The following is a 15,930-nucleotide window of genomic DNA, read 5'->3' as shown; positions in this document are numbered from 1 at the left end:
AATTAGCCATTCAATCATACATATAAGAATTTAGTGTCTGTCTTTCTATTTTTTTTTAAATAAATTTAATTGGAACCTAGTTTGCATATTTTGATCTGTCGATTTTGGAATTCTTGAACACAATTACACAGAACCTATCTTCGGTTCGATAACTCCGAAGATTTAAGAGCAAATCATTTTCTCAGACATAAATATTCTACCGACCAATTATCTTAGAGCCAATTAATAGCAAACGTATTTTCTACACTATCATTATCTGTGATAATTAATAAAGATGCTGGATGATAAAATGTATAACGAAAATTTCTAGCCTCTCGTCTCTCTGCTCTCTATAAATAAATGATATGGATGCCGGTACGAGTTCAAAAATATGATGTAAAATTCTATTTTTACATTTTAATTGTTTTCCTTGAGTCGTCGAGCTGAAGACATAATAAACGCATTATCCTTTTACACATTTTACCTTCACTTTTTTTTACCTTTCACACCTGCCATTATCAACTATTGGACAAGCCAATGTTACATATCGAAAGTGTAATGTCTTCGTTCAAAGATAAGAAAATATATTTATGATCGAACATGTTGTATGCATGCATAGTTGAACTCGTTTCATTGGGAACACGCCTATGGGATAAAATGGACATGGAACACATTTCAAGTCCGCATATTCTATTTCGACCAATTGATTGGATGTATATAAAGCCAGTCACACACAACAATGTATGGCGGTTTTATTAAAATTCAATTTCATTCACAAAATTGTTTCTGAATCAAGAGTGGTAGGACCACACCGTTGTTGGATGTCCTTAACATTGAATTTAATCGATCGAAATCGGCAACAACAACAACTCACTGGGATGGGATTTAAAGCGAAAAAAAAACTCTTTTCTTTCTACCTTTTTCGTATGACAAAATATTTTACAATTTCACCTGCACAGCGGTGTATAAGAAATGCAATTTACAACATTAAAGGCAGAGATCAAATGAAAAATGCATTAGTCGGAAGGTATTGTGAAGTACGAATGTGTGTTAAATTAACGAAAAGGTTAAGGTGGTTGAAGGTGAGTGGGAGGAAAGCCAACGTTAGAGAATGTTCAATAATGAAACTGGAATTGTGTTAACCCCAGAACTGATATAATATATTACTTATTCGGAGAGTGAACTACAGAGTTATGTTCGAGAGAAGTGGCATGATAATGCTGATGCTAAGCACATTCAAAAATTACATGAACCGAGACATGTTAAAAAATGACAGCGCCACCATGTCATCTCTTGAGTGTAACTCTATGGAGTGAACAACAATTTGAAGAACTTGTAAATATTGTAATTCAATAAACCGATGTCCTTAATGCCCCGGACTATATTGCCAAAAAAAGTACCTTCAACGATTCGTTATTGAAAGTGAATCTCTTTCGTTTCAGCAATTCTTCAGCGAGCTACCGTTGACGTTGGTAAAATTCGCATACAGGGAGTTGCAACATGTTTATTCTTATGCATGGACGCTTGTGGAAACGTCTATGGAACGGTATGTATAATTTTCGATTTTTGGATCACTAAAAATACAAACTGGTTGAAAAGAAGACCGTTGACGTGTATAGTCTGTGAGTCATATGTCGGGATTTAATTAATGAAATAGGACTAGCGGAAATTTCATACCATTATCACTGAGATTGAGTTGCCCTGGCTAGAATATCTGATCGAAAAAAGAAATATTTACAATCCCTGAGGTAGACAAACAACTCAAGATTCAAAGGTTTTCTTTCAGAAAATAAATTTTAAAGAGAAGGTGTTGACACACGGCATTTTTGGTCGCTCATTAGGCCACGGATTGAAACATTATGCCACACCGGATGTGGAAAACATAACCTTAGCCACATCTATTTTTGATCGCTAGGAGATCAATGGGCCTGCCTTTGTTAAGGGAGAGTTTTGGACTCCAAAATTAAATTCACAGAACAGAATGTTTTTCGTGTCCGTATTCAAACCGTGGCGTGGTACTGAATAGACTCAAAATATAGTTGGGCTCTGGTCAACTGCAAGAAGTCATGGGACATTTCTAATATCATCCTTTCTTCTGATAATAGTCCCATGACTAACGAAACTACTTGCAGGAACGGACATAGTAAATCCAGCATTTTATCGATCTTGCAATCGTATATCACTTATTGTTTAAAGGGCAGACATATGCATTGGTAAAGCCTTCGAACAATATTCTAAATTCGTTTTTTTAATCATAATCTGATATTCTAACGCTGCCAACCGAAAGCATTTTTGTAAAGCACGTATCGATAAATTAAATATCAATTTTTAAAATAAATATTTTATTAATAAACGACCAGCTACAACCAATATTGTATCCGAAAGAATGGCGTTTAAGATGGGAATAAAAGATATAGCGCCGCCTCTTACACACAGCTCAAATAACAAATAATGAATCCGTTATTATTTATCACCACAACGTGTGCATCGGATGGTTTAATGGGTTGTTTGTGGTTTAGAAATTATGAACGCGTTGAGCAAAGATTTTTTTCGTCTTTTAAATATTCTTTCGAGAAACAGAATATAAAAAAAAGAAGAATTATTTCAGGAAAGATCCTTTCGTTCAATAGACTTTATTGGTTGAGTCTGTGGATAACAATTCACAGAGTCCACAAATAAAATCTTAATAAGCGATAAAACAACAAAAAAACGAGAAATTAATAAATTGAAAAGGGGGAAAAATTTAGAATTTATTATAAAATAATTTCTTTGATATTCTCGAGAATAACTACTGCGGCGAATATAATTTAATAGTGAGCCGCTGGTCTATATCATTATTGGGACATGCGTTACATGTATAAATGTCGTTTTCATGTTATTTAAAAAAATGTTTCTCTATAAACAGAACAGCTATAAACAAGACATTTGAGTCATACTTACAGAGTATAAGTTAACGATTACACCTGAAAATGTTTATTGCACAAATTGTTTGCTAGAAATGGAAATGAAAACCTACATGAAAATCGTAAGCTACATCTTGATGGCGATTTTAATTGTTTTATACCGAACGTGTTACGTTGGCTGGCATTTCTGTACTACTGTACTTATCACTGGAATTATTTATTCGTTTACTCAATTGTTAATGTATTCCATCTAAGCATTCATAATAGTAGAATTGCCTATACCAATTTGTTACCAGTACCAATGTTTCGGGGCATGAAACTTATTCACTCGAATGAAGCATCAACTCTTCTGTGGTGGAAGCACTCAAGCATTTGTTCTGCGAGTTTTTTTTTTGACGCCTAGAAGGGCCCGAACAAGGGCACACATTCTGGTCAAAGTGAAGGTATTGGTCCCAAATGACGAATGTAAGTGAAAAATAAAATTTTGTTCAAAGTCCTATGGTGCCATACCAGACAAGTTGAAAATTGACAGTTTTTTCACCAAAAATTTAATTTTTACTTGCACAGGAGCTGCATTTTCCAAAATCTGTTTTTCTCAAAAACTTTGTACAATTTTTCAAAAAAACGGATTTCTTAAAGAGTTTCTTAAAGATAGTCCCTAACAGAAATGTATATGAGCTTTTGGTCTAAAAAAAAGTGTGCCCCAAACATTTTTTGCCATACATGCGGAGTGAAGGGAAATTTTTATTTATTTTTCAATATCAGCTAGGTCAGCTTGATCCATCAATAGTGATGTAGGGTATGTATTACAATGGCACACGAAAATTACCGATTTCGTAGATAGCAAGATTTCAAATGTATTTTTTCGAGTCTGATCTGATCACCTCTATTCACTCCCTATTCCTTTACAGTATTTTGAAGTACTAAAGGTGAACAACAATAGAAAATCTTCCGAAAATAATAAATCCAAACATTTGTCACCATAAAACATTGAATCAGCCCCGATCGGAAGAAGCCAAACCCAACGCTAAATTCTTTATACCTGGAGTTCTCGTACCATTTACATCTCAAATAAAATCTAATTTAATTTATATTGTTATATACCTGTCCAGGTTACATGAGCAGCATACGCAATAACTTCCCTTATGGCATTTTATAAATAATTACATTACAACCGTGTATGCTTCTGGTAGGTATAGGTAAAATGCGAAAAAAAGAGACCATCACCATCATAAATTAGTTTTACGACACTGACTTTTATTCACTTTTAAATTGACTGGAAGATTTATGGTAAATGGGACGACAATTATAGGGTTAAAGATTGAATAAATATATTTTATACTCACACTCTCTTTCTCACATATCGAACTTTTTACGTATAAAATGAGTTTTACAGTATGTTTGAACTCTTGATCTTGCAATATAAATCAATTTAACTACATGGAACGTGCATATAATATCCCTTAAAAAATGTGATATTTGCCTCTTAGTTGGAATTGATAACATAAAGCATAGTGGCATGTTACAGTGGGTCTGACATGGTTTTAAAGTTAGCAGAGAGGCTGATGTTAAAACAAAAGTACTTCTCCAAAAAAGCATACTTTCGCTGTTCGCACACCTTTCCTCTTGTAATACAGCAAGAGTAAGCCTTTTTCAAACTACTATTCTTATATCAGCGACTACGATGAGCTCTACCAAGTTTTGTTTTATAAAGTAGTATCAATGTTAAAACTAATGAAGTAATAGATTTCGCATGAAACAACAAAATATTGTGTTTTTGACGTTCAGCACAACAATCCGTACTGCTATCTAGGTACTTGACTCTATGCGAAACCGCCTCACTAATCGTATGGACCAGGTTTTATACCGAACAAGAATGAAATCTGATCCCTCAACGATCTTTAATGAACACAAGACCCTTCATAATTGTAACTAATTTTCTTCATGTGAAAACCAAACATACATGTCGTTGATTCAGACACTGAATTCTTTGCAAAAAAATGTGTTCAGCTATACAACGATCGTAGAAGAACTGATTCAATTAAAAAAAAATCAATGAATTTTACTCACCTTTTAGATGTGTATATCTGTCTAACCAACGATGATGGATTGGCTGAATTTTTAAATAGTTTTGCATTCCACACAACAGCTTTTCATGATCAAAAAAGTATAAATTTCAAAGTTAATCTTTTTGGACATAATCGAATAACAGTTGCGACCTTTTATTGTGTTAATTTGATGAGGCATTCCAGGTATGTGGTGAGGTATTCCTTTTAGTTTTTATTTCGGAGAGGAGACTCTATGCAGACACTTAAAAATAACGTTTGAAGGAAGGCGTTAGTTGTCGTTGATTGTTAAATTTAAAGATAAAAATGAAATGTAAATTACGAACCTATGAGGCACATATATGCAATTGAGTTTAACGGATTTAACGTAAATTTAAATGGAATCACTACGAGCACAATGATCGCTCTTTAACTCCATCACATCCCTCACTGTATTCGCTTCAAGACAAAGTTAGATAAATGAACTTTCATTTTTCTTATAATTCGTTGATTGGACAAACATTTGCGGTCAAGTTCAAGGTATTATTACCATTTAATGGTAAAAACGTGAAGCTGACTACTAAAAGCTATAAAGTCAAGTCACAACACTTATCTTTTAAAGTGCCATTTTGCTAATTGTCTTCAATAATTCAGATCTAATGTCTAAAATTTTCAGCAGCTCATAAAGATGTTAACCTTCTTCGACCCGAAAAGAAATTTGATGATACACACATCACAATCCATTACGTAAATTATAAACCTCATGCATGCTCCGATTTCAGATTAAATTTATTCGGAATACGAAATTTTTATTGAGGACACATGAGTACGATAAAAAAATAAATAAAGAAACCGTGTGGATGGAATCGATATCACATCATTTGCTTCGATCGATAGAAAGAAAAATGCAAATCAAACTCAAATTGATCAATCAAATTTTGACAATAAAATTGCAATTACTTTATTAAAATGTCTTATTAAATATAGATTACTGTTTGTTTATGGTGGCAACAGGGGCCAATTGAAGTCAATCTTTTTTAATTTTTTGTTAACTAATCAGTGAAAGAGTTTAACATCATTATCAATTGGCATTGTCAATATATTGATCGAAAAGATTTTTTTTTTATGAATTAATTGGAATAATTGGAAATTATTTTTGTTCAATGAACTCAATTTACTGGCCGAAATTTGGATAACACTTTTCGAAGAAAAAATGATCGAATTTCGATTGGCAACAATTGAGTTACAAACAATTTTTTTTTTATTTTTTATCGATGGAGAACCTAATTATAAGACACTTTGTCTCGTATCATATGCCAAAAAAAGTTAAAACTTTTTTTATAAATCATTTTGAAAGTCACTGAAAACACGAAAATTCGAATCGAAATACAAAAATTTTTGATGGCATACTGTATTTCTATTCGAATTTTCGTGTTTTTAGTGACTTTCAAAATGATTTATAAAAAAAGTTTTAACTTTTTTTGGCATATGATACGAGACAAAGTGTCTTATAATTAGGTTCTCCATCGATAAAAAAAAAAAAAATTGTTTGTAACTCAATACTGTTCTTGTACATACATTACTTATTATTCGAATTCTAAGGAATTTATGAATTTTTAGGAATTTTAAGAAATCTGCAGAATTTGCAGAAATCTAAATTTGTGAAAATTTGTCACCACTTTTGTAAGTAAGTCTTTTCGACAACATCAAAAAACCTTATGGAAGCTAAAAAATTCTAGAGAAATCAGTCTGAAACCTAAAATCTAGAAACAAATCTTGGAACACCTCACTTATATCGAAAATAACCCAAATCCATTGAAAGATCAGGTGGAAGTTAGGTAGGGCCAGAGAAATAATCTGTCATCCCAAATTTAGGAACCAACCTTGGAACACCTCACTCATGTCGATTATAACCCAATTCTCACTCATGTCGAATATAACTCAAATCCATCAAAAAATCCGATGGAAGTTAGGAGGTGACAGAGGAATCATCTGTCATCCCAAAATTTAGGAACCGACCTTGGAACACCTCATTCATGTCGAAAATAACCCAAATCCATCGAAAAATTCGATGGAAGTTTGGAAGTGCCACAGGAAATCATCTGTCATCCTAAAATTTGGGAATCGACCTGGTGGAAGTTAATATTTAATAATCCACACAATTTCCAACAAGAGACACATCCAAAAACAAGACAACCTTTCACCACATTACCATCCATATCATGCACCAAAATATACAAAACACACACACATACAAATTGGCTTTTTTATGGCATTTGTATGGAGATTTTGGAGAGCTCTAGCTCCCAAGATATGGATTTTTTCCAACTTTTGAAAATTCTATTCTTATTTTTGGGCCATTATTAGAACTAAGTAACTAGCTAACGTAGGCAATTTGCATTATCTGAAAATTCGAGATTTTGCTTATTTTCATACAAACATCAATATTTCGAAGTTCAATATCTCGGCCAATTTTGAAGCTGCAGTAACGTGTGATAGCTCGTTGAACTAGTATGGATTCATAGATTCCAGATATCCTAGGGGTCGTTGGAGTTAAGGGGGAGAAGTCAAAAAGTTCCTGTAAATGTGCTCCGCCGTCCACAACAAAAAATTTAAAACATTTTTGGTAGTGGACTTGCGTCATGCCCGCTTACTAACTGTAGTACTCTAAATGTAAGAATTCTAAAGAACTGTAAGAATTCTTAATAATTTTTGGAAGTATAAGGAATTGTAACAAATCTAATGAATTTTAAGAATTGGAAGACTTCTTAGGAATTCCAAGAATTCTTAGAAATCTAGAAATTTTAAGAATTCTTTAGGAACTTTAAGAATGTTTATACATTTTTAAGTGGTTACAAAAATTCCGAATAATAAACCATGTCTATCGAAATGCGATTAAAAGAATTTCAATTTTAAGAAATTGAATTCCGAATAATAAGCCCTGATGATAATATCTTGATCCTGTGCCCTGTGAGGATACTATTCAATTACATTATACATGTAATCCTCATTTTCTATTCATTGAATAGTATTCAATGTTCAATATCTCCAATTCCTTAACTTTCGTTAAATACAAAAGGGCACACAACGAAACAACCGTCATGTCATATACCTTACTAGTATAATTTCTTCATCTCAACAAATCTATCACCAATCATTTTACCGCCACACTAGAAACAAATAATTTTTTTTCTTCATTTCTTTTTCTCTAACGATAAGGATCTCGGTGGTACAACAGCTCTTTCACCTTTTAACTGACTAACAAACATATTTGTTACAAATTTTCGACGGAAAACAAAAACAGGTCAAATATCTCACCTGTGTGTATAAAACCATCGATTGAATGTGTATCTATATCTATCGACAAAATATTCCCTCGTTCAATCAATGACATCTTCGAAATTCTTGGAAGAGACAAAATAAGATAGACTGGAGTGTGTGTATGTATATAAATGCTGCACTGCTGCATGCCATGTAAGTTTTAAACAATCGTATAGTGGAAAAAGAAACATCGATGGATAATAATGTTTTACATTCAAATGATATGGGAAAAAATCCATTGTCGGTCGTTTACGAAGCGCCACAATAAGTCAAAGGGTTGTCGAATTAGAAGGTTAACAATTTAGAGGAAAAATAATGGTCTGCCTTTCCGTGGCTTAATAGATATTTGTACATCATGCGTAATGTGAAAATCTCATCAATCTCACATCTTATACTTCTTAGCATCCTACAGAAAAATTTGAATGGGTTGGGTGGTCAACATTCCTTTTCAATAGTTTTCTGCAATTTTTGCTAATACAGAATCATTGTGGTATCTCAAAGAAATATTGTTCAGCGCTTGGCTTACTTGGAATATTATCACGATATAGTAGTAACGTACTGATAAAGGTTAAGGTGCTAGTGATTGAAATAATTATTTGTTTACCAAGAGAACACAGTTAAAAATTTTATTACCCTAGAAAATGAAATTTCTTACTTTTTTCCCAATTTAAGGGAACATTTGTCACAGGAAAGACTCTTAAAGTTTCAGTGGAGATGAGAAATAGTTATTTATGCAACAAGTTGCGAAATTGTATTGTTTTTGTCACCAGACTAATATATCTCAATATAGTCGAATGGTTAGAGCGGTTAGAGGTATTGCTTGATAAACATTGAGTTTTGGTGTCAGGGGTTGACTCAATGTATTGGAAAATTGCGGATGGGGACAAATAAGTTTAAAAAATTCGGTCGTCCTCCACCTATGATATATCATTGCACAGAGAAACAGAAACATTACAGGGAAGCAACCTCGACACATACCTGAATTCTGTCCGATCTCTTTCTGTAGTGTTCAGTTACGTTTTAAAGATCTAATAATATTGATCGGGTCCACCAAAATATGCTATAGCATGAGATCAATCAGATCTTACTTAAATATTTGTTTCAACCTATGCGTCACTAATTTAGGCAAATTATTGGAACAATGACGCTGACGACGTGGTCGTAATTTTATCGATACACGAGTGCCACAAATTTATGAGTTGAACATTTTTGATAAATTATTCATCAATTGGAAATTAAATTGACATAAAATAAAAATCCAAACTATAAAAATCGCTTTCATGGCATGCGATCATTATCGCCTATTTCTGTTTTATTACGAAACTTGTACGTTTTTAAAATTCTTTGATCACAAGAGAAGGTGCAACACATAGAATATTATCACATCGAAGCAGAAGAAGATTAATGAAACACGAAGAAAGTTTCTAATCGAGAAATGGAATATAGAGAACAACCAACAATACTACTAAAATAATAATTAAATGAAGAACACTTTCAGTTTATAGAATTTGTTCTTTAGCGCTTTCAGATAGAAATGTATGTACAACTGATAGTTGATTTTATGGTCAGTTCGATGTGGGTGACCCGATTTCGAGGCAGAAAAGCCTAGACAAAATCGTTTAACCAACAAATAAAATTGTAATAAAATTGGAAGTTACTTCAGTCTTTATCTCATTAGAAGGTCGTAAAAATTCGTTTTTTTTAAACTTCTATAAAATGCTTGCCGTACGTATACACAGCATGAGTGATAGTAGAAAATTGTAATTTTTATTGGATTTCGAAAGTAAAATTTTGTTTTATAAGTCACTTTACGATCTTTTCGTCATTTTGTTGAACTGTTGCCAAAGCGCTCCCAATCATTTAATTCTAAAATTCAAGAGCAACCAAATCAAACCCGACCGATGTGGAGGCAACAAATGATATTAAATTTTTCACATGGGCCGTGTGATTTACCTTATTTTCTCCCCTCAATACACCATAGACCATGAGAGAATAATTGTGTTTTGTTAACGATTCGTTCATTTGTTGAATGACATTTCAAGTGCCGCACTGTTTCTTCCGTGGATGGGGAGAAAATAGAACTTTTCCCACTTTATTTGTCACGCTTCAAAAATGGTGTGGTAAATTGTTGTTATTTGTGTCGTGGAGGAAGATGGTAAATGACACCTCGCACATATTAAAAAATGATGTGATCATCTTTGGATGAAATAGGAAATTCCAACTCTAGCGAAACATCGCTCTACAGTGGATAAAACTGCGGATTTTCGCAAAAAGCAAACGTGAAAAATGTTGTGTTTACCTTATAGAAATGGTAGAAATAGGAAATTCCCGAGGGGTAAATCACTTCCTCATATAATCCTTGTCATAAAATCAGTGATTTACCCCTCGGAAATTCCACCTTGAGCGAATTGCGATCCTCACTTAGCTCTGGCCGCAAATTTTCGTCCTTGGTGAAATTTCCTGTTTTCTTTCCTTGGTTAACAAATAACTATTTTCTCTGCCCTTCCCGCATCACACCATCTGACTCTTGGCTTATTATTATCAGCTTATTTTAGGGGAATTAAATTCCCAAAAATTCACTGGTTCTTTCGTATCGTTACATCCTTTGTTTTATGGCCATCTTAGACTAAAAATCTAGTTCTTTTTTATGACTTTGAGCTAAATCGATTACGTTTGGATGGTAAATCTTGTACTTCAATTTTTTTTAACATGCATTTTACTATATAAAAGACAATATTACCAAGAACTTGTCATTATTTTTGTCATCGTTATCGATAACAGATGAATAGGCGTATGTGACAGGTTAAGATTTAAACAGTTTAATGTTGCTTTTCTTGGGTTGGAGTTGACAGCCGACAATATTTTAATGCATTACCATGCATCTCCATGTCTCATTCAAAATTCATCCAAAATCGAATTAATTCAATCACCGAATGTTAATAAAAAACTTACAACAGTCTTCTGTTACAGAAGGAGTTCACAGACGATTGTGTCTTCAACGAATTGATGCTCGAGAACTACAACATATACGCTTCAACATATCATTCGAATTCGCAGAAAACATTTTATTTGGCTCTGAACAAACTCGGACAAATAAGGAAAACTCATCTGCCAGCTAACAAAGAGCTGGGAAAATTAGCCACTTACGCGAAATCATTTACATTTACCGTACCCGACAAACGTACCGAAGATTTGATAACGAGGCTGTTCGGTGCCAATCACGTCAAACATGGTTTGAAGCAACTTTGTGATTCGGGAAAGTCATTAGTAGAATTAGTATCCAAAAAGATGAAACATCGACCGAAGTGCGGTGGCAAAAAGGGGAAGGGGAAGCTACCGCATGGTGTAGTAGAGAAACAGCCGAAAGCAAATGATGCGACCAAGTGTACCGAAGAAAGCTGCCAGCGCAAAAAGAAAAATCATTCGAAGGCATCAACCGACCAATCGACAACCAAAACGAAAAAGAACCGAAAAAATCCGAATGGAAAGCGAATGGGTGCCAAGAATAAGACCAAGTCAATTAAGAATTACCATCAACCAGCCATATCGTCACAACGGACAACGACATTTCGACCATACCAAGCAACAACTGTTAATGATGATTATAGCGTTTCTGCATCAACTGAACAAAATGATGATGATGATGTAGATGAAACGACGCTGCAATCGGTCGGTACAACGATGGACGATGGTGATGAGGATCCCGATGTCAATTAAGAGTGAAATGTTTGATAGTGGTTAAAGCAGTGAAAGATTTTGTGGATGTATTTCGTTCGCACTGTTGTCCAATGTGAAATATTATGTCGAGTAGTTGTTTATAAGCTAAGTTTTCAAGTAATTAACTCAATGCAGTTGGAGGTCTTTCGCAGTTTTCAACGAAAAATTGCAACAATTTTAGAGCAACAACCTCGACAAGAAATTCCAATGAAATTTTTGCCTCTTCTCTTTGTATTTCGTAGAAGCATTGAATTGGCTCAATGACTTCTTATAATGTGAATTTTATCCAGAAATTAATAGTCGCGTGGCTAGTGACCACCACATGTAGATGACAAAATGAACAAGAAAGCAATTTCACTCCTATATGGGGACCTTAGCCTAGAGTGGTTCGGATATTTTACATTGTGAAAATGCCGAAAGGCACTAAATACAACAACAAAAAAACAGTGCGACAAAATCATGTGTCGCTCAATCCCAATTTACTTACTAGAATTTTAAGATGAAACATCTCAGGTTTATTTTCGGTAAATATTTTTAGAATATTTTACATTGTGCCGTTGATGAGAAGGAGGTGTCAAAACACACTCTTTCTTTTTGCCATTTTTAATTTACTCAAATTGTGAATACAAACACGAGATGCTTAACGCAGAATTTATTTTAATTCTCGTAAAAAAAAGATTATTGTCATTAACCTTAACTTATATTTTACGTAATCAACAGTGCTCTATACCTTTACAGTAGTGGCATGTATCGCTTTTTGGCAGTGGCGACAATAAATAGTTGGTTAATACGTAAACATTTTTGTCGCCTTGCGGATATGCGAAATTTATCGATTCAGGAAAAAAAAACAGATTCGGTCACATGATTCTGGGAATACGTCGACCGGTGAAGACCGTGGTAAAGAATCGCTTGATCCGAAAGTTCAGGTCAGATAATTTTATTAAACAAACTGACCTCTTACCTGAATCTAATTTATCCAAGTTTCAGGCTTACCTGAAACTATCATACAATCTTTCACGTAAACCTGACTTTAAACACCTGCTCTGGAGCGGTATTTTGGTCTGAGTTTCCTATATTCTATACTCTTCTCTTTTTCTATTCTATCGTCGGTTCGCTATTTCAAGCAAGATGTTGTTGCAATAACCCAGTGATGGTATAATGTGAACAGATGATGTCAGGAACAGTGATTAGTATTTCAATCGGCCCTGTTTTTATCGGCTACGCGATAAGAGTTTGCAAAAAGGATACGAAGATGAAGCGAACGATTGTCCAAACTTATATCGCGTAGCAAGTATTGACCGATTGAAATACTAATTACATTTCTGGAGTCCTAAGATCGTACACTCACATAATGTTTGACTAAAATCCGTCGATAATTTAATTATTTTTCTGTTGACATTATACCGACAAGGGGTTATTGCAACAAAATCTTGCTTGATATAGCGAATCGACGGTAAAATGCAAAAAGAGAAGAGGTAAGAATATAGAAAACTGATGCCGTTGTACCACTCCTGTTCTGAGCTATAGTATTGTCGATGTTTGATCCCACAATATTTCTTCACTCCAGCGTATCCGCATTATCCATACAATCGGAATTACAATTTGGTTAGGCTCTTAAAATAATTCTTATTCTTATCATTGCCACTCCATTCTTTTTCATATGCAAACGACACTAGAAACTATTTCTAATTTTTCATAGATTTTACTCATAAATGTGAAGTAAGCTTTACTCCCTGACGGCTTAACTTTACCTCAAGTTTTTTTTTGGGAAAATATCTTACTCGGCTTCGCCTCGGAGCGTTAAACTTTACACAGAAAAGGAACACTTTCCATAATTTCTCCCATTGTAAGTAATGTAACAAAATCAAATCAAAATGTAACAAGTTTGTGATTCTGTTTTTTAGTCACGTATACCATATTTTAAGTGCTCTAGAGATCAGTCAGTCTCATTGAAAAACAAAGTCTCTCGATTATGCGATTGACCATGGTGCATAGATGACGTGGTTTTCCAATGAGATTATCCCCCTTTTATGCATGGCTCCGTATAAGTAAGCTCCGAACAGGTGACGTTTCCTGAATCTGAAAAGTTTTACTGACCTGAATTTGACCTGAGATGAGAAAATCCTGATCTGACGTGGGTTAAAAAGTAGGTCTCCTAACGTCAAATTAAGTTTTTCTTTTTCAGGTCAGACCAGATTTTACTTGAGTTAAGGTCAGGTCAGGTCTGGTAGTTTTATTTCAGGTTGGTAGGCCTGACCTATTTCGAGCTATCTCAGAATAAAGTCAAACTTGTTAAATTTTAATTGAAGGCTGAAGTCTAGATTAATTGACAAAATACTGGAAAAAAAACCGAACAACCTTATTCATCCGACCGTTTATCTTTGAATGAAAAACAATTAATCGAACTGAACCATCCAACATGACAATTTCAATTGTATAAATGTGAAAATTTTGTCTGCAAAAAATCAGAATAAATAATGGAAAATTGAATGTAATTTTAGTGTACATAAATTTTGAATTAGATTTTATGATCCTTTTAGGAGATTTACTCAGTCATTGAATAGAATTTCGGACATATTTTTTAGAATAACAAATTACGAAAGAAAATAATGATTTCTTACGTAAAATTACAATTTTATACCAATAAATATGAATATATTCACATTAAACAATTATATATTAAAATATGTAATAAAAGCGATCAGTGTTGAAATTATATAAATATTATACAAAACCACAAAATAGAACACATTAATACTATGAAAGACTGAATAGAGTTTATTTAAATAAAAAAAACGTAAAAAGAGAGAAAAAATAAACAAATGAAAATATTGTGTAAAAAAATCAAATAAAAGTAACTGAAAAATTAAAAAAAAAATAATTAAACAAACGAATAATAGTTTTTAAGAATCAAATAAATAATTTTATGAAAATTCAAAATTGTCAATTTATTCATCCCTTTTTCATGACCTCCGAAAACCATGTTATACGAAAGTGTGAGGGTAAGCTACTAAAGCAGCCGTACCAATGTGTACGCAATAGATTGTGGATTTGAGCATTATTTCACAGGACTATCAATGATTCACGCTGCCGGCAAGTCGGTCACTTCTGTCATTTCACCGAACAATATTTTCATGAATAATGTGATCGAAGATTTAATTTCTTAACAAATAATTTTGTTTCTTAATTTCGTAATTCACGCCGTAAGTGTGCCTAAAATTAGGATTTTAGTGAACCATTTGATGAAAAAGTGAACCGAAATAGTTATTTATGACACCGAGTGCAAAGTATTTTATTAGGCTCTAGATGTGTAATTTAGACACAAGGCCGAAGAAACAACCAGAGTTCGTTTACTCTCCCCTGACCCAATGACCCATAGTGTTTCAACACGACATAGTAAAGTGAACCAGGCAGGAGCAGACGACGAAAATACATTTAAAGGAGTGACCTAAATCCCTTTTGTAATGTAATGAAGGGAGGATAAAATAAAAGAATATTTCGAAAATCCGAAAACAATCCCCATTTGGTAGATCGCTCGTGAGTATCAATCGGAAGATAATTCCAATGGCTTCCAAACGAGCTCCACCTTGCTATGCTTCGGCTCCCCTATGGCCATTCAAAGTCAGTGACATAGCTTCCTAAAATTATGCTTTAAGTCCAGTTGCAGTGGCGAATGTAGTCATTCATAAGCTTCTAAAAATACCTGTCTAACAATCCTAATTATCACTATTATATCATCGAAGGTCTGCATCAGGAGTGTCATATATTTATGTATATTAGGCCAAAAATTTAATGTTTGCAGATTATGAAATGGTTATAAAAACGACTACGAATGGGACTGGGACACTTGAAGTATTAAAATAAGAAAAAGAAGCGTTCCTATGACATTAGGCCATCGTCACCATTATCCTCTGAGCTGGTGACTGGTGGTATGGTAAACTTTTAAGTAGAGAGCAAATTACCAT

At 33.7% G+C, this 15,930-nt stretch overlaps 1 protein-coding gene across 2 annotated transcripts in view; it reads left to right on the top strand.

The window, feature by feature from the left end:
- Window positions 1–14,399, top strand: part of LOC119074783 — a 69,374-nt gene extending 54,975 nt beyond the window's left edge. Inside the window, exons 2-3 of one of the 2 annotated variants that reach the window (XM_037181058.1) lie at window positions 1,422–1,525; window positions 11,222–14,399. In XM_037181058.1, coding sequence (XP_037036953.1) covers window positions 1,422–1,525; window positions 11,222–11,965 — 848 coding nt within the window. In that variant the 3' untranslated portion in view covers window positions 11,966–14,399. Of the gene's footprint in view, window positions 1–1,421; window positions 1,526–11,218 lie in introns of both variants that reach the window. The other variant, XM_037181057.1, reaches the window with a different exon arrangement.
- The last annotated feature ends 1,531 nt before the right edge of the window (window positions 14,400–15,930 follow it).

This window comes from Bradysia coprophila, unplaced genomic scaffold (assembly GCF_014529535.1).
Source record: "Bradysia coprophila strain Holo2 unplaced genomic scaffold, BU_Bcop_v1 contig_151, whole genome shotgun sequence".
In the NCBI taxonomy this organism is placed as follows: domain Eukaryota; kingdom Metazoa; phylum Arthropoda; class Insecta; order Diptera; family Sciaridae; genus Bradysia; species Bradysia coprophila.
Note: the sequence above shows the minus strand (reverse complement) of the source record. Positions and strands in the feature narration are given on the sequence as shown.